At 37.8% G+C, this 20,883-nt stretch overlaps 1 protein-coding gene across 1 annotated transcript in view; it reads left to right on the top strand.

Annotated features, from left to right (window-relative positions):
- Positions 1-578: 578 nt before the first annotated feature.
- The window catches only part of LOC122797688 (squalene monooxygenase-like), a 1,062,766-nt gene continuing 1,042,461 nt past the window's right edge, over positions 579-20,883 (top strand). The window contains exons 1-2 of the mRNA XM_044066224.1: positions 579-659; positions 1,112-1,364. Of these exons, the coding sequence (XP_043922159.1) occupies positions 579-659; positions 1,112-1,364 (334 nt within the window). The remainder of the gene's footprint in view (positions 660-1,111; positions 1,365-20,883) is intronic.

Here is a 20,883-nt window from a genome sequence, read left to right as displayed (position 1 = left end):
CCTAGATATTAAGGGATTAGACAGAGTACAACTTCTCATTGCATTACTCAATGAGTATTGAAGAAAACAAACACTAGAAAAGGGAAGGCTATAGCCACACCCAGATGGTTCAAGGTAAAGAATTTAATGCAGGTGTTAAAACTGAAAGGAACTTTGAATATTAAATCTTACTATAGGGAAAATGATGAAGGCTAAGTGGAATTTATGGCAGAAGGTGCAGGACCTACAGGAGTCAACACAAGAGGAACTATCCTAAGTAATAATGCTAAAAGAGGCATGGAAGCACATAGGGTAGTGTAGCTGGTAATGTATGTTTTAAATCATGTTAAAGGTTGAGCTGACATATGGAATTGTAACTCCTAGCTCTGGGCTTGCACTGGCTGTGAAACTGATATAACACTTAATGTTATTTACTAGTTAAACTGGGCTGATGGCAGGAGAACTGTTCAAGTGTCATGCATGGATGCCCACAAAGATGTGTTAAACTGTAAAGATGCAAGAATAAACTTTTTTTTTGCAAAAAAAAAAACATAGTAAGAGTTTACTAATTTTAATGTTGTTGGCAGCTAAAAAGCAAAATGAAAAAATGTAACTCAAGGACTAAACCAGCTTTACATGATGAACTGAGCATTGTAAATGAAATTAAAGAAATAGAAGTAGTAATCTTTAAAAGAGGAAGGAAATGAAATGCATAAAAATAAATGTCATGTTTGGGAACAGTACCTACAAAATAGTGGGTAAGAAGATGTGTGATATGGGTGGGTTGAAGGATACTTAAAATTATAAAGCATGATGTAAATACTAATATTAAAGTTATGAAGAAAGATAAAATGCATGAAGATAACAACAGAAAATGTGATTCAAGGTTTTATCAATAATGTATATAAACTCATCTTGCCAGTTGGAGTGTTGCTAATAAAACAATATATAATAGTAATCTGTACACGTATATTTTATAAACATATATTAGAATATGCATGTTTGTTGGTGCCTTTGTGTGTGTGCTTTGCGATCAGTATTTAAAGGCTGGGATTTAAACAACCAAAAAAGATTACATGCATTTCATAGCAGAATGCTTCAGTATTTCACTGTTTATTTTATGTGTTTACAGACAACACACAGAAAAGAAGCTGGTTCTCCAGAAAGCATCTCAACTGACACCTTTTCAAATGTTGCCAGCAATGATGAAGCAGATATTATTGTTGTGGGCGCTGGTGTTCTTGGTGCAGCGTTTGCAGCTGTTATGGCAAGAGATGGAAGAAAGGTCATGGTGGTTGAGAAGGACATGAAGGAGCCTGACCAGTTTGCTGGAGAAGTAATGCAGCCTGGTGGTTTTCAAATGCTTAAAGAATTGGGTCTTGCTGGTACGTAATCAATATTTGTATGCTGATCAAATAATAAATTACTGCTCTGAGGAATCTGTATGAAAGTAGTGGCTAATTAGAAAGTAAGTAGCTAACTGGGCATTATGCCATCTCTATGGTTCACTTCATGGATGACATCATTATCATTCTCCATAAGTAGCTAACTGGGCATTATGTCATCTCTATGGTTCACTTCATGGATGACATCATTATCATTCTCCATTCTCCTTGTTCTCAAAGACTGGGAACAAGCTAAGTGGGGCCAATCAGTTTGACTGCCCAATTTCCAGCAATTATCTTCTCCTCAACCTGTAAGATCCCTAGACAAGCTGACAGAAATAATCCCTCTAAGGTATCCTGGGTCTGCATCTGCCAAGTTGGCTGTGTGTTATGCCTCGTGTGGGAGGTACACACCAAACTACTTCAACAGATGTCTTCCAACATGAAGAAGCAGTGGTTATACTTTGATAATTTCCCTTATTTCTGACCACCTCACTATGGCATTCACACTGAGCATATCTTGATCAAAAGTCATATTCTCTCCCAAATTTAGTGGTGATATTTTTCAACCTGGCTACTTCACTTTGATCAGTTAATCACTCAAATGAACCTGAAAATCATAGTCATAAGAGAATAACAATATCTGCAAAGCAAACTTTGTTTTCTAAACTAGAATTCTTGGAAGTATCAGAGATTAGAGAAAACCCACCTACCTCTACCAAACCCAGATATATGTTAAATACATTAAAGGACCAACTCATGATGGAGAGAAATTGGATGGAAAATAGCTGCCTCGATTATTTTAGATGTAGTGGAGTAGACAGGGCATGTGGTAGCTATCTACTTTGAAGTGTCCTTGATTAAGTCCTTATTGTTCATCACTTCTGTGAATTGATAGCTTTAACGTCACATCACCCAGAAATCTAATCACCTTGGGAGAGGAACAACTGTAAAATGATTGTCACTGAGTGGGCCTGCAGGTACCTAAGATCAGTAGGAATAACCAAAATAATATACAAAACAGAATATAAATTCTTGTGCTACAAATCAGTGAGAGATTATATTGAAATATAATACATTAAAACATCAGTAGCATGAATTGTGCATTGAGCTTTACAGTTACTGCCAAAATAAAAAAATAGAACTAAAGAATAATGCAGTTGAAAATCTAAACCTCAAAATTACTTCTTTATCATGGCAAAATAAGTCTTAGAAATGCACAAACTACTTGCATTGCATTCTATAATATATTACCTAAGATTTCTTCAAACCTGTTCTTGTATTTTGTTTTCATGGACTTAGTTTCTCATTTTGTGCATTTTTACAGTTTAATCTGATGGACACTTTTCCTTTAAATGGAGAGTTATGATCAGCCACCATTCATAACAAGCTTGTGTGTTTCAGACATGGATGTCAAGGAATTCACTTCAAGACTAAATGTCGAGTTGAATTTTGATATCCATGTCAAGAACACATAATAAGTAGGGTTATGATCATAATTCTTTGTAATGCATGGGGTTTAACTTCCTGACAAGTACTGCAATAGTTATGAAAAAAGTGTAAGCGTGCCATGTGTTTTACAGCTTTGAAAACTAGAAAAATGTATCTCTGCCACACAGAGTGGCCATCACTGGGCGGTGGCAGGAAGAAGGAGCTTTCAAGCATATTCACACACTTCAGTCAGAATTTACCTCTTTGCACAAGAATTCTGGACAAAGACAGAAATAATGGGGGACAAAGGTTTAAAATCAGGGACAGATTTTAAATATTGCTTTCATAAACTTAAAAAGTTACTAGAATAACAAGTTGTGCAATTGCATTCATTTCTGAAGGATATTAATTCTGAAATGCAGTGCCTGTTAATATTCAGTAAGTTCAGTTCTTAAAGATTTGGAAGAAAAAAGCAAATTTAAGGAATGGACCAAAAACATGAGGCAAAAATCTGGACATATTGAAAAATTCTGGACAGCTGAGTGGTGTGAGACTTTTTTATCTGACTTTTTTATTATTTAATTTATTTAGATGGCTGAAGTGTTTGAATGCATTTCAATGCTCTTTCAGTTCCCACTGCTGTTAATGCTCAAGAGTAAAACTAGAGCTTAACAGGGTGTTTTTTTAAATAGAAACGTATAGATTATTAAGCACCTTTCTGTCATTAGAAAGGTACTTAATAAGCCTGCCTTTTCATTGATTTTGGATAATAATCATAATGCTTCATGCACTACATGTGTATGGTACTGGCCTTTACATACATGGGTAATTGATTTATCTAGAATGAAAAATATGATAATTCACACAATTACCATGCAAAGGCTTGCACTTAAAAGTAAAAGTAAATAGATATTCTTAGGATTAAGAGGTAACAAAAGAACTATTGTATAATAAGTTTGGAATACTAATACATTGTTATCTTTATATATGAACACAGTCAGAGTACTTCGTGTCATTCACCTCAAGCCTATTGCATAAGAATGATATTTTGAAAATGTTTTAGATAAGGTTAATATACACGTCTGTGTTGTCACTTTGTCTCTTTTTTCACAGCATTTATAAAATCTGAACTGTAGACTCAAATGTTCCACTGGAAGAAAGCATAATGTTTAGTAAGCCCTTGCATAGATTAAAAAGTTAGGAATAGTTATATTTGTAGTAGAAGTGGACAATATGGCATTATGCAAACGTGCCTGTGGAGAGAAACATCATATTTATCAACTGTCATGAAGAAACAACTTATACTAAAATTCTGATGTACTAGAAACAGCTTATTGAAAATAAGCAGACCATGAGATAAATGCATATCAAATTACTGTTTTAAATGTTTCTGGAATACGCCTTTAATACAGTGCACATTTGCTTAGAAGATAAATTCATGTTATGAAAAACATCTTATGTCAGCCACAAAAAGAAAAAAACAAAACATCACCTGTAGTGGAATAATAGACAGTCATGGCATTTATTATATGGTTTGTAGAACTGGCTATAATGTAAATGCCTGGTCTTCCTTGATCCCTTTATTATATTTGGGCGGCGCAGTGGTGCAGCGGTTTCTCGGCTGGGATGCCTTCTGTGTGGAGTTTGCATGTTCTCCCTGTGTTCACGTGGGTTTCCTCCGGGCACTCCGGTTTCCTCCCACATTCTAAAGACATGCTTCTGGAGTATTTCTCCCCGGGCCTCCACTGAAAACAGGATCTGTGGAACCTAGTCGGACATTCCCGGTCAACAAATATTAAAATAAAAAAATAAAAATATTAATAGTCCACTCATGGGACAACCTTGTCTTATACCACACTTTATGCATATTTTTTACAAAGCCACCCATTCACGAACACACTCACTCAATTATTTTGCTGTCCTGACATACACACTCCCCTAATTCTATTACCTCTTACTTCTCCATAACATCCCAGAAAACATCATGTTCTACTGTATCAAATGCCTTGCTAATATCACCTACTATAAGTCTTACATCCTCCCTTTTACTTATAATATCATCCACAATTTCTGTCACAACTAATAACAATTCTTAACTTTCCTTCCTTTTATATATATATATATATATATATATATATATATATATATATATACACATTCTTCCATAATATCCCTTATCTTTCCTTCCTTCCATTCTTCTCTGTATTATTCTCAAAAAAATTTAGAATTTGTGTTTAGTGTGATGGATCTCCATTTTTTTATTTCATTTTTCTCATCTTCCATATAAAGTTTAATACCTCACTACATAACTCTGCATAAACAAACCCTTCCTTCATCCATTCAGTCAGTAGATTTACAAAATACTGTCTTTGCCTATCCATTAATTTCTTGTACATTCATGCCCTATACAATTTGGGTCTGATGCTGAATCAAGATTCACTTTCCTAAGTAGTTCATCCAATTCATAAATTCATAAATGATAAATAATTTATTTTTCAAATTCTTCCTTAAATAATTCTGGATTTTTTAAAACTTTCCAGCCTCTCTTATTTCCTTCTTTTGACTCTTATACATATTGTCTACATGCTGTACTACAATACTCATATTGTTTCTTATGTTCTTTCTAAATCTCCTATTACATCTTTGAATTCCCTCATTATTCCAATGTCCTCCTTTACTTCCCTGTGAAAGAAATCACTTGGCCAAATAAAAAAAAACACTACAGACAAAACAAAGTGGGGGCTTCACCCCCACACCCCTAACGTGGGGGCACTGTGCCTCCCACACCACCTCTAACTAAATATATCAACTCCGAGATCACACTACAGTGGGGAAAATGGTAAAGTAACAGAGGCAGCCAAGCTATTTCTTTCCCAGGGAAAAAAATCATTTATACTCCCTTTCACTCTTTAAATTTTCATTGTTTTCAGTTTGATGAAGATGCATTTGAGATTTTGCGTCTTCGATGATATAATAGGGAACCTACAATTTTATATAAATAAGCAGAAACTTTCTCCATTTTCCTTTGTAAAGAATGTTGGCCTAAAAAGTAATGCCTTAATTTTTCTTGATTCCTTTTATGTGTTTCTTCTCTTCATATAATAACACTTTCTTATATTATTCTCTAAATTCTCAAAGTATTTCTATTTATTTTCAAATACTTCACTTTTTCTTCCTTTCACTCAGCTAATTTACCACATTTTACCAATTCCTGTATTTTTTTTTACATATTCCATGTAATTTTAAATGTTACACTTAAAATGCAATTAAAGTCCCCTGTAATTATAATTTTCATTTTAACCACCACATAATGTAATATCAGACGTAACAGATTCTCTCTATCCATGAAAGATATACAGTGGATATAAAAAGTTTACACACCGCTGTTAAAATGTTAGGTTTTTGTGATATAAAAATTATACCACAATAAAGAATTTCAAAAAATGTCCCACCTTTAATGTGACCTATAACCTGTACAATTCAATTGAAAAACAAACAAATCTGTTAGGAGAAAAAAATATAAAAAAATTTAAAAAATACAATACGCTGGTTGCATAAGTGCACACACCCTTAAACTAATGCTTTGTTGTGTGTGCACACCATTAAACTAATACTTTCTTGAAGCACCTTTTGATTTAATTACAACATTCAGTCTTCTTGGGTACACAACTGCCATCAGTAAAAGAGACTGATTAACCCCAAATAAAGTTCAGCTGTCCTAGTAAGATTTTCCTGACATTTACTCAGTTGCCTGCTACAACAAAAGCCACAGTTTGTAGAGAGCTTACAAAGCATCAAAGGGATCTCATTGTTGAAAGTATCAGTCAGGAGAAGGGTACAAAAAAATTTCCACAGCATTGGATATAACATGGAACACAGTGAAGACAGTCATCAAAAAGTGGAGAAAATATGGGACAACAGTGATGTTGCAAAGAACTGGCTGTCCCCCCAAAACTGATGAAAAGACAAGACGAAAACTGGTCAGGGGGGCTGCCAAGAGACCTACAGCAACACAGAAGGAGTTTCAGGAATTTCTGGAAAGTACTGGTTGTGTACTACATGTGACAAAAATTTCCCGTATTCTCTATATGTCTGGACTATGGGGTAGGGTTGCAAGGCGGAAGCCTTTTCTTATACAGAAAAACATCCAGGCCCCACCAAAATTTGCAAAACAATACATCAAGTCTCCCAAAAACATGTGGGAAAATGTGTTATGGTCTGATGAGACCAAGGTTGAACTTTTTGGCGACAATTCCAAAAGGTATGTTTGGCGCAAAAACAACACTTACCTCACAAAAAGAACACCATCCCCACAGTGAAGCATGGTGGTGGCAGTATCATGCTTTAGGGGTGCTTTTCTTCAGCTGGAACTGGGGCTTTAGTCAAGGTCAAGGTGAAAGGAATTAAGAGCAGTTCCAAATACCAGTCACTTTTAGTCCAAAACCTTCAGGCATCTGCTAGAAAGCTGAAGTTGAAGAGGAATTTCACCTTTCAACATGACAATGACCCCAACCATGCGTCCAAATCAACAAAAAAATGGCTTCACCAAAAGAAAATTAAAGTTTTGGAATGGCCCAGCCAGAGCCCAGACCTTAATCCAATAGAATATCTGTGGGGTGACCTGAAGAGGGCTGTGTACAAGAGATACCCTCACACTCTTGACAGATTTGAAGTGCTTTTTGCAAGGAAGAGTGGGCAAATATTGCCAAGTCAAGAAGTGCCATGCTGATAGACTTCTACCCGAGAAGACTGAATGCTGTAATTAAATCAAAAGGTGCTTCATAAAAGTATTAGTTTAAGGGTCTGCACACAAAACAAAGTATTAGTTGTGCACACTTATGCAACCAGCATATTGTATGTTTTTTTTTATTTTTTTATATTTTTCCCTAACAAATTTGTTTGTTTTTCAATTGAATTGTGCAGGTTATAGGTCACATTAAAGGTGGGATAAAGTTTTGAAATGATATATTGTGGTCTAATTTTTTTATATATCACAAACACTGGCATTTTAACAGGGGTGTGTAAACTTCTTATATCTCCTATATATAAATCTAATGCTATAATTCTATAAACATGTTCTCTCCATCTCACATCCCCAACAGTTAACCATCCCATCCCTACAAATAGCACTTCTAGGTATGTTTATATTTTTATACAATACAGCCACTCCAGAACAACACTCACTTCTTAAGTTCCATATTGTATTTACTGTAATGCCCCTGCACTGGCCCAGTAATCAAGGAGCCTCAATCCTCACCACTGGCACCAGTGAGGGATTTACACAATGAGAGGATGACAAGTACACACCCAGTAAAGTACAATTTTTCTTAAAAGCACAAAGAGATCACAGTCAGTCTGAGGCTGGTTTCTCCCTCTTTCCCCAGATCCCCAATAAGACTCCCTATTGGCGCAACTATAGGGTTAATATCTCAGCCGAGTATCCAAGCTAAGACCTCCAGTGCCCTCTCTGTCCAACCAGTGCTTTATGTCTCTGCCCAAGTAGCTCACACACACACATACAAACACACACACACACACACACACACACACACACACACACACACACACACACACACACACACACACACTGAGATTTGATTGAAATACAAACACACACACACACACACACACACACACACACACCTGGGAAAGGCTGACACAGATGTACTAGCTATGTCCCCTTCTGCTCAGACTATAAGGCATTACCAGCTGCCACCAGCCAACCTTTCTTATCAGCTACTATAAGGCCCTGACAAAGGGTGTCCTATTCTACTGTGTAATGTTACATTTAATCCAAATGGTCATTTTTGGCCAAGTCCCAGGCTATTAGGAGTGGCCTGTACAGTGTTACCAAATACATATGCAAGTACTCTAGGAGCTTAAATATGTCTCACAAATATCTCCCACAAAGATGGTTTTAAATATATTGAATACTAAATAATAGAAGACCAAGACAATATTCAAACAACACAGTAACTACAGAGTTCAGAATATCAGGAAATATTTTAAAACACCATTGCAGGGCAGTCTCAAATAAATGCAGAAAACATCTAAACTAATATTTACTATATTCCTATCTATATCTAAGAGATACTATACCCTAAGTCTTACTTACAAACAACACACAGACAGAAGTGCTGAGTGGATGTTTCTAGGTCCATGACAAGATACATAATACCCAGTCTCTCCTTGATATAGTTTTTAAATTATTAATAAACATTACTGTGGGGTTAGCTTGGATGACATCATTGTTTGTCACCTGACTTCAGTTCCCAGGCTAAACAGATACTAACAGAATTTTAATATCTCTGTGTGAAAAGTACATATCTCTCAGACGTCTGCAGAACATGGAAGTCGTAAAACAATAAAATGCTTTTACATTTGAAACCTAGTAATTATTTCTGTTTCAAGATGATACAAAAACTTCTAGCTCTAGACATTTTGTTTCCTTTTGAACTGAAACTGAGAGATAACACAATCGTAGAACACTTTAATTTCAACTTATTTTCTTGAAGTTTTGCAAGTTAACTCTGTATGTTCCAGCTTCTACTATTAAAACATATATTTGCACAGGTATATAGTTTATATACATTTTTTGTTCTTTTCCAGTAGGGTACACTGTGGACACATCCTTGAAGCTTAGTACTGTACAAATCCTGTTCAACGCACATTTCTGCACCAGTAGTTTAATTTACCCATAACATATAGTTCTCTTACATTTGTAAGACAAACGTATGAATCATATTAATATTCACAAATGACATATGATTATTTACAAAATTCCATATAGATGGGCTGGCAGTGTCACACCCCCCCCCCCCAAGAAAACTCAAGCTAGTTTTTCAGTGACCCTTGAGAAACATTGCGTGAGAGGGTTGACCATTTCTTGGAATACCTTACCCTATTCCCTGTCTTGAGAGCCCATTTGCGTTGGCATTGCTAATCAATATTTTAGTTATATTAGTTAAAATAAGATTTCCAATGTACTGTTGCATATTTTAACTAATATAACTAAAATATTGATAATTGTTATATATTATGGTTATGTATTGTTTTTTAATAATGATTTTTAAATTGATGCATTTAATAAGTTAATTTTATCACGTGATGTTTGGGCTGTGTGTCATGTGGTTTATGGCTCCTATTTAATTCCTGTTTTTAAGTGAACCTGTGTTAAAGCATTGAGAAAGGGTGTAATACCTGAAAGCTTTGTGTTTGTGATATAAAGGTTGTATTTTGCTCAGCGTTGTGTTATTCATTGGATTTATTTTTACAGTGGTGTGTGTAGAAGTACTGCACCCACCCCATGATTTAAAACATCCACCTTTACAATTAATTCTTTGCTGTAATCTGGACTGGTTAACACAGGGGGTCCTCCCAAAGCTCCTTTAAGCTTCTGAAATGCCTGCTCACATGCTGGGGTCCACACTACCTTATCTGGCCTGTTTTCCTTGTAAGGACTGTGAGGGGAGCAACTATGGTACTATAACTGTGGATGAACTTTCTGTAGTACCCTGTTATCCCTAAAAATGCCCTCACCTGCTTTTTGGTAACAAGGGCAAGCCATGCCTGAGTGGCTTCTACTTTGGCAGGTTCTGGCCTGATCTTACCACTCCCCACTCTATGTCCCAGGTAGGAGACCTCTGCTGTACCCACCTGACATTTGTTGGGCTTAATGGTCAACCCTGCACTCTGTAGTCTGCTCAGCACCTCCCTGACATGCTGAAGGTGCTCTTGCCAGAAATCGCTGTAGATGGCAATAGCATGTAGGTAAGTAAGAATGAAATCTCCTTCTCCTGCTAGGATGTGATCTACCAGCCTCTGAAAAGTCACTGGGCCGTTTTTCATTCCAAAGAGCATCTTCCTGAACTCATACAAGCCAAAAGGAATCATAAAGGCTGACCTCTCTCTAGCACTGGGAGTCAAGGGCACCTGCCAGTAACCCTTGGTAAGATCAATGGAGGTAAGATACTTATCCCCATCCAGCTGCTCTAGGGCTTCATTTGTCCTAGGCATGGGGTAAGTGATATTTACTTCCTGCAGTCCACACAGAACCTGGTGCTATCATCCTTTGTTGACAGCAGCACCACTGGGGAGGCTCAGGGACTGCTGGACTTTTGAAATACCCCTACTTCCAACATTTCCTGTATCTCCTCCTTCAGAGTCAGTTTGACTCTGCCAAGCACCCTATAAGGGGCCTGCTTAATAGGCCTTCAGGGTCCTGTATCCACATGGTGCTGCACCAGGTGAGAGCACTCTGGTTTCCCAGTGAACATCCCCCCAGATGCCTGTAACACTGCTCGGATTTCTCGAACCTGGATAGGGGATAGCTGCTGGGACATTGCTACCCATTCCACTGAGGAATAAGTTCAAGCCACACTGAGGAGATCAGTCACCAGATCCCCTTCAGACTCCTCCTGCAAATAATCAGCATGAGGGCTTCCCAATCATGGTACAGTTTCATCATGTTAACATGGCATAATTGGTGGCTCTGCCCCTTGCTTAGCAGTTCTACCACGTAGATAAAATCGCTGACCTTCCTTACCACTTTGTAGGGTCCCTACCAGGCTGCCTGCAGCTTGCTGTATCTGACAGGAATGAGAACCATTACCTGCTGCCCTACAGCACACTCTCTAGCTTGAGCATTCCTGTCATACCAGACCTTTTTCTGCTGTTGGGCTTCTGCCAGGTTCTCCTGGACCAAGCCCATGAGTTCCCTGAGCCTTATCCTAAGGTTTAGAACATATACCACAACAGACTCTTTGTGGGATTCACACTCACCCTCCCACTCATCTCAAATCATATCTAGAGGTCCCCTCACCCTATACCCATACAACAACTCAAAGGGTGAAAAATCTGTGGATTCCTGGGGCACCTCTCTGTAAACAAACAACAGATGGATCAAATATTTGTCCCAGTCCCTCTTAAACCGGTCTGCAAGTACCTGTAGCATCCTGAGTGAAGAGTTTAACCTCTCAAGAACACCATTAGTCTGGGGTTGGTAGGGGGTGGTCTTTAGGTGCTTCACCCAACAGCACTTCCACAGATAAGCCAGCAGGTCTGACATGAAATTGGAACTCTGTCAGTCAGTATTTCATTTGGGAAACCTACCTTGATGAAAATCTCTAGCAAAACATTTGCCACCTTTTCTGCCTCACTGGAGGAAAGAGCCACTGCCTCAGGGTATTTGGTAGTATACTCTACTACTATCAGGATATACTTTTTCCCTGTGGAACTTGGGGTACTCAGAAGCCCCACAATATCCATAGCTATCTTCTGAAATGGCTTCTCAATCACAGGCAAAGACATCAAAGGAGCTTTCACCTTGTCTCCTACATTGCCTACCTTTTGACACTGCTCACAGGTCCTGCAGTACCCTGTTACATCTCTGGAAATCCCAAGCCAATAGACGTTCTGCATAATACATCTGTTTTTATGTTTTATGTTCATATGACCTACAAAGGGAATATCATGGGCAATGGCTAGAAGTGCCACATGGTAGGCTCTGGGCACTACCAACTGCTGTATTCTCTCACCCTCTAGCCCTCCCTCAGGGGTCCACTCTCTATACAGTAACTTCCTTTGAGAATCAGGTACCTCATTAGCTACCTCCCTCAGGCCTTGTAATGTAGGGTCTGAGAGCTGAGCCTGTCTCAACTCTCTCTTTGTAACCCTTCCCAGCTCCCTTTCCACAGGAAGTCTGGCATCCTCTGACAGTGGTGCCTCACTGTCAACCTGGGTAATACTACTCACCTTTGCTCTTGCAGTCACTCTGTTCAAGGGAACATCAGTACCCACAAGCAGCTGTGGCTCACCTTCAGTCTCACTGCTACAGGGTAGCTACCTCCCTGAAGTAACCACTTCACCAGTCCTGGCTGCAAGTGTGCGGTCTGTGTGGGTCTCCCTCAGGCTCACATGCTTGTCTCCAAGCCTGACTGCATATAATTGCATGCACACACAGTACTGCCTATCAAAATCATTCCCTATCAGGACATCTGCAGGGATATCCTCAAACACACCTACTTGCTGGCTTCCTTTTCCATCTTCCCAGTCAAGGTGAACCCCAGCCAAGGGTATTGGGAATGTGGTCCCTCCTAAATCTCTGACTGGAGCAAACTACCCAAGCAAGTAGTGCTCCTTTGTAACCATTGCAGGCTTCGCAATGGTTTGGTTAGAGGCTGTGTCTCTCTTAGCCATGACCTCTTTCCCTTCCACTGAAATAGGATATAACCTCTTGCAGTAGTTTGGTACCCTTGTTGTCTTGAGGCAACCTACTGTTGGCATTTCATCACTCCCACTTACTGGCTGTCCCACCGTTTGTTCCCCACATTGTCTCTGTGGACATCTATATGCTACATAGCCCTACTGGTTGCATTTAAAGCATTTAACCCTTGGCTCTGGATGTGAATCTGGACAAGTGGCTTCCCCTGCTACTGGCGGACTCTGTTTGGGCAGACTGGGCTGCCCACCATGGGTTCCCTTAGACCCATGAGCAGCACTGGGTGTCCCTTTCCTGTACAGTGATGCCCTGCTTGCTAGGTATAAGTCCCACTTCTTCCCCAAATCATCTGCAGTATTGCATTGTCTATCAGCTAACCAGATTCTCATGCCCTCAGGCAAAGTGCTAAGGGCTTGTTCCCTCACCAAAAGTTCTGCCAGCCCTTCAAAAGTGGTGACATGACATCCACTCACCTACCTATGAAAATAACTGCTTAGTTCAGCAACATATTCACATACACTTGCATCTGCACTGTGTCTGTGCTCATGAAACTTCTTCCTATAAGCTTCAGGTGTTAACTTAAAACATTGTAGCAAACATTTTTTTACAATATTATAATTTAGACCAAAAAGGCACAAAAGTCCACAAACTGTAGAAAAACAAAGTCAGCACTCCTAGAACCATACACTTCAGTGACTCCAGTAAATCCTTGTAGTAAATGGCCACAAAACACTTTGGGAGTGGTAAAAACACTTTTTATTAAACCAAAATAACAAATAGATAAGCATTTTCATCAAGAACCTTCTCAACTTCATCAGATAAGAGCAAATCCAGGAAACACTCAAGTACATCCTGTAAGAGCATTAATTAATAAACCAATCCCATCACACTGACTAAAAAGGACATCCCTGAACTAAATATTCATGAAATGCAATCATAAAAATATTTCAAGAATTAATTTGGCAGTCCTGCCTAAATGCGGGGCAATGGCCTGGATTAAATGATTCACCTTCCATTGCTTGCCTGTTAAAACTAAAATGGAAAGGTAAAATATATAAAAAATAAAAAATATAAAATATATTTATATACATTTTTATACATACTTTCATTTTTATACATACATCATTTTAAACATTATGTGTGTATTTATATTTATATTTATTTTCAGCATCTTTGCACTTCTTAATGTTATTTAAATGTTGGTTTTAAAGAGTGTCTTTTTAAGAATATTTTTATGATTGCATTTCATGAATATTTATGAGTTCAGGGAGGTCCTTTTTAGTCAGTGTGATGGGATTGGTTTATTACTTAATTAATGCTCTTGCAGGATGTGTTTGAGTGTTTCCTGGATTCGCTCTTATCTGATGAAGTTGAGAAGGTTCTTGATGAAAGCGCTTATCTATTTGTTATTTTGGTTTAATAAAAAGTGTTTTTACCTCACCCAAAGTGTTTTGCGGCCATTTACTACAAGGATTTACTTAAGTTGCTGAAGTGTGTCATTCCAGGAGTGTTAACTTTGTTTTTCTATAATATAATTTAAACAATCAATATTAGACAGTTTAGAAATAGCAGTTACAATTTTACCGTGGAGTAAGGGGGTCATGAACCATAACCCAAGCCCTTGGTCAGCATTATACTGTTTACATACCTTCTCAAACATATGAATGAAACTATCAAAATTATCCCCCTCTGTAAATTGTGGAAGAAATGTACTGACCTTTGTTGCTTCTGGGGTTTGGTTACTCCTTTTCCCATTATCTCCATGACTCTGGCAAAGAGTCAGCATCTCCTTTTCATGTTGCCTCTGCCTCTCATTCTCCTTTGCTTCCAGCCATCACGGTGTCTCATTTTCCTCAGCCTCCAGATGTCTCAGTCTCTCTGCTGCTTCTATTTCCAAACCCTTGTCCTCCAGCTCAAGTCTCTATCACCAGATGGATTTTTAAGTCCTCTTTGAAAAGATTGAGCTGTCCATTTTCTGAGAGTTGTACATCTCCAAGGCCAGTCTGATTGTCCTCCTGGTTGCTATTCTGTGATGCAGCTGTGATTAAAGCTGCATTTCTATCTGCTTTAGTCAGGTTGGCATGCACCAGTCCTTTAGCCTGGCACATTTCACCCAACTGGATCCTTGTCAGCTTGCCATACTCCCCTGCTGACATGCTTGCCTGCTCTCCCTGACTAAGTTAACAAAAATAAATAAATAAATAAATAAATAAAACAATTGTGATATGAACTCTGAATGTTTACTGCATGGCTGATTGAGAGTACAAACACCTTCACTTGACCATTGTACACAGGCTACAGGAATTCAATATTTGCACCACTACAAACCTGTGATGTGGCTGTCTCACCACTGTCAACCAATTAATATGTGATGTGGATATCCCACCACGGCTAAACAATTAATATGTGACACTCCTGCACTGGCCAGTACTCAAGGAACCTCAATCCTCAGCACTGGCAACAGTGAGAGAAGTACACAATGGGAGGATGACAAGTACACACACAGTAAAGTACAATTTCCCTTAAAAACACACGGAGATCACAGTCAGTCTGGGGCTGTTTTCTCCCTCTTTCTCCAGATCCCCAGTAAGACTCACCACTGGCACAGCTATAGGGTTAAGATCTCAGCTGAGTGGCCAAGATAAGACTTCCAGCACCCTCTCTGTCCAACCAGTGCTTCGTGTCCCTGCCCAAGTAGCTGCCACACACACACTTTGAGATTTGATTGATATACAAACACACACACACACACACACACACACACACACACACACACACACACACACCTGGGAAAGGCTGACACAGGTTTATAGCTATGGCCCTTTCTGCCCAGACTATAAGTTAGTACCAGCCGCCACCAGCCACCCTTACTTATCAGCTACTATAAGGCCCTTACAAAGGGTGTCCAATTCTACTGTGTAGTGTTACTATTAATCCAAATGGTAGTTTTTGGCCAAGCACCAGGCTATTAGGAGTGGCCTGTACAGTGTTACCAAATATATATGCATGTACTCTAAGAGCTTAAATATGTCTCACAAATATCAGCCACAAAGATAGTTTTAAACATATTTAATAATAAATAATAGAAGAGCAATACAATACTCAAACAACATAGTACCTGCAGAGTTCAGAATGTCAGGAAATATTTTAAAACAACATTGCAGGGCAGTCTCAAATAAATACAGAAAACATCTAAACTAATCTTTGCTATATTCCTATATATTTCTAAGAAATACTTTGCCCTAAGTCTTACTTACAGACAACACGCAGGCAGAAGTGCTGAGTGGATGTTTCTAGGTCAGACAGAATTTTAACATCTCTTTCTGAGAAGTACAAATCTCTCAGAAGTTTGCAGAACATGGACATCGTAAAACAATAAAATGTGTTTACATTTGAAACCTAGTAATTACTTCTGTTTCAAGACAATACAAAAAATTATAGCTCTAGACATCATCTGCTATTAAACTGAAACAGAGATAACACAATCATAAAACACTTTAATTTCAACTTATTTTCTTGAAGTTTTGTAAGTTAACTCTTTATGGTCCAGCTTCTAGTATGAAAACATACATTTACACAGGTATATACATTTCTGTTCTTTTCCAGTAGGGTACACTGTGGGCACATCCTTGAAGCTCAGTACTGTACAAACTCTGTTCAACACACACTTTTGTACCAGTAGTTTAATATACCCGTAACATATAGTTCTCTTACATTTGTAAGATAAGCATATGAATCATATTAAAATTCACAAATGGCATATGATTATTTACAAAATTCCAGATAACTAGGCTGTCAGTGTTACATTTATTCCCCACAATTTTTCTATTTGTAGTCTTTCTTAACTTGTCTGCAGTCTTAAATCCTCTAAAAGAATAGCACCCATATCAGATTTAAAACAACATTCCAGTACCCTATCCTTCTTACAGTGTTGATAATAGTTTTCACATGTACTGAAAATACTCTAAAGTTGTGCTTTATTTTTGTGTTTATGGAAATATTTTTTAAATTTCCATTTTCTTATTTTTGCTCTTTCCCCAAACTGAATATTTTTCCTGGGTTTATGTATAAATAATCCATGATCCTCCAAATCAATTTTCTCACTGGCTAGAGCTTCAAAATAATAATTGGTATCAATAACTTCTCCTGGCCTCTCTTTCTGCATGCACTCACTATCTCATTTTTCGCTTCAATAGTTTTTTCTTCTGCTGTTTCTCCACCTAGTTCACTTTCTCCCCCAGCCTCTTGTTGCTCTTCCTTATGTATGTTTTCTTCCATTACCCCTCTTTTTCCATATTTACTGTTTGCTCTTGATAATCCATCACAAATGTCCTTTTTTAAAACAAGTACATTCAGGAAAACATCTTCTTGCTGATTATATTGCGCATTGTTACAGTCATTAATTAAATGAGAGAAGTCCTGTGATGACCCACCACTGAACCAGTAATCAAGGAGCCTCAATCCTCACCACTGGCAACAGTAGAGGATGTACATTGTGAGGGTAACAGGTACACATAGTATTTCCAAGTGCAGATCTCTGCATCAAGTGCAGTTTCCCTTAAGGGGACACAGAGACCACAGTCAGTCCAGGGTCGGTTTCTCCCTCTTTTTCCAGATCCCCAATAAGACTCCCCACTGGCGCAGCTATAGAGTTGATATCTCAGCTGAGTGGCCAAGCCAAGATCTACAGCACCCTCTCTGTCCAGCCAGTGCTTCATGTCCCTGCCCAAGTAGCTGACACACATACTCTTTGAGGTTTGATTTATACACACACACACATACACACACACACACACACACACACACACACACACACACACACACACACACACACACACACACACACACACACACACCTGGGAAAGGCTGATACAGGTTTACTAGTTATGCTACCTTTTGCCCAGACTATAAGGTAGCTATCACTGCCACCAACCATCTCCTTATCAACTACTTTAAGACCCTTAACAGAGGGTGTTCAATCTTACTGTGTAATGTTAATATTAATACAAATGGTAGTTTGAGCAAGAGCAATGCTATAAGTAGTGGCCTACACAGTGTCACCAAATAAATATGCAAATACTGTCAGAACATAAATATATCTAGGCAGATCAGCCTCAATTAAATGTTAAATATATTTAATAATAAATAATAAAAGAACAAGACAATACTAAATATATATTTACACTGACAACAGAGATCAAAATCACAGGAAATATTTAAAACAACATTGCAGTCTCAAATAAATAAAGACAAATATCTAAACTAAGCTTTGCTATATTTCTGACTACAGTAAACTCTAAGTTAACCTGCAACCATGGGGATTGGTAGATGCTGGATAAGTGTAGTTTCTGTTTGCTTGAGAGCTATTATTAAAAACAGATCTGACATATACAGTACCCTATACCATACCATACCATACCATATCATACCATACCATACCATAAACACTGTATTGATTTGATTTTAATATTGGAATACAGTAATTAAAAGCCTAGATGTAATAATAATATTTTAACCTTCTATTTCCACTAGAAGGCATGCACATGGAATGGTTTTCAGTGGCACACTGAGTGGATTGGGATTGAATGAATTGAATAGAAAGTGAGAGTTAGTGCATGTATGAAAGCAGAAGTGACTGTGTGTGAGAGATTGGAGAGATGTATGAAAGGTGAAGAAAACTGAAGAGAGTCTGTGTGAGAGATTGGAGAGCGAAAGAGTGAGTAAATGCATCTATGAAAGCTGAAGAGACTGTATGTGTGAGAAATCGGAGAGAGAATGTGCAATCTGATGCAAACTGAGCATGGAGCGAGTGTTGACATTTTAGCAATTTAACATGTTTGGTTTGGCTTGTTCTCAGGCTGGGATGAGAGGGAATTTATTTGTATTTTCTTTTTTAATATTCAAAAACTGTAAAGACATAAGGTATATTTCTGTGGGGGGAGGGGGGCAGAAAGTGCAACACATGAAAAACTGAATTGTTCATACTGTACTGTATTTCTTCAATTTTTTTTCTGGTTGCTTGAGAGTTCTGGCTGCTTGAGAGTTTACCGTATATCTAAAAGAATTATACTATTCCCTAGTAACTTACTTACTCAGAGCAAAGCAGATGTGGTGAATGGATCTTCTAGTTTGTTGTGTGTCACTAAGAGACTCCTCAAATTAATATTGCAAATATTACTGTTGAGATAGCTTGCAGAATTATATCATTTCTTGTCATCTGACTCTATCCCAGGTGAAATCCCCCACTGCTGGAAGCTAGCAGTATTTAGCATCTACCTGTAAAAATACATAACCTCAGATCTTTGGTAGATGCTGGAAGTCATAAAACAATTGTAGTAATTAGTTCACTCTGAAGACAAAACAGAAAGCTTCTCAGCACAGACCTGTGTCTCTTGGTGCCATAAAGTAATTTACTTTCAGTTATTTTTCTAATGGTAACCTCCTGTATTCCATCTTCCACTTTTAAAATATATACATTTAAACAATTATAATAGTGCATGCACATTTCTGTTCTCTTCCAGTAGGGCACACTGTGGTTACATTTCAAACAGCAATTTGCAAAACCTTTCCAACATACACTTCTGTACCAGCACTTTGATATACACATGACATACAGTTCTAATACAGTTGTAACACAAGCATCTTTAAATAAATAATTTCAATATTCACCAGTGACATATAATTATTTACAAAATTCCAGATAGCCATATCCCCCTTTGTCACAAGTCCCCACAAAAGAAATGATATAGGCTGCCCAGCATATCTTAATGTCACTCTATGACCAGCCACAAAAGTAACACTTGGCAAGTATTTCACCATGTTTTTTTTTCACATTTCAAAACAGCTTCCAGCCTCCGCCCTCCATTCCATAAGTTTCTCTCATCTCTAATTTTCACACTATTATCAACAGGTTCACACAAACGCTGCATGCATTTTTAACATTGTCTTGTAGTTCATCAGTTCTAAACTTTCAAGAAACACTTTTTTACATTTAAGTTACTACCATAAAATAATTGTTCCAGAGATAAATGTCCTTTTTCTTACACAGTTCCAGAAATTTCATCATCAGTCCCTTCATTTCAAATGTTAAGTCATAAAAGGTCTTTGGCCCAACAAGTATAAAGAACTAAATTTTTTGAGCTTTCAAACCCAGAATAGTTCCCAGATTGTCGCATACTAATATACATCTACTACTGAGTCAGTTTTGTCCTTTTTCTCACAGTTGGTCTTCTCTTCTTTTTAAAATCAGTTTTGCTCACAGTTTATTGCTGCTCTCCATTTATCCTGCTGTCATTGGTGCATATATTTTAATTATTGCATTATCTTCTGCTACAAAACCAGACACCCTCTCAGCTTGTTGCTGCTTTCCTCTATTACTTCCTTTTTTCACTGTTACATATGTTTTAACTCCTGCATTCTTTGCTGCCACATCACCTGATTCCTTATCCACATTACTGTCCTCAGACCTTATGAAAAAAATATATTTTATTTTATTTTGAATTTGTTTACCAGGATAGTCCAACTGGACACAGGTCCATTTTTCAGCAGAGGCCCAGGGAGAAAAGCTCCAGTTTCCATACATCAGTCAGGAAGAAACAAACAAAACATAATCCAAGAATAGCAAGCAGGACATAGTAAAGAACTCCAGATAACCTATATCAGACAGGAAGAAATACACAACTCATAATAGCATGCAGTACATACTAAAAATAATATACATTCATAAGAATAATATCAATGGGCTTAATATAGAAATCACACATTGGAAACAAGTCACTCATAACAATACTTTAAATGGGATTAATATAGAATTCACACATTGAAACTCTGTCAGATGTTGGAGGTAGTCAAATAATTACTAAGTAAAAA

The sequence above is a fragment of the Protopterus annectens genome, chromosome 3.part1, assembly GCF_019279795.1.
Source record: "Protopterus annectens isolate FY-2018-M chromosome 3.part1, PAN1.0, whole genome shotgun sequence".
NCBI lineage: Eukaryota > Metazoa > Chordata > Ceratodontiformes > Protopteridae > Protopterus > Protopterus annectens.
This window is presented reverse-complemented; position numbering and strand designations above follow the sequence as displayed.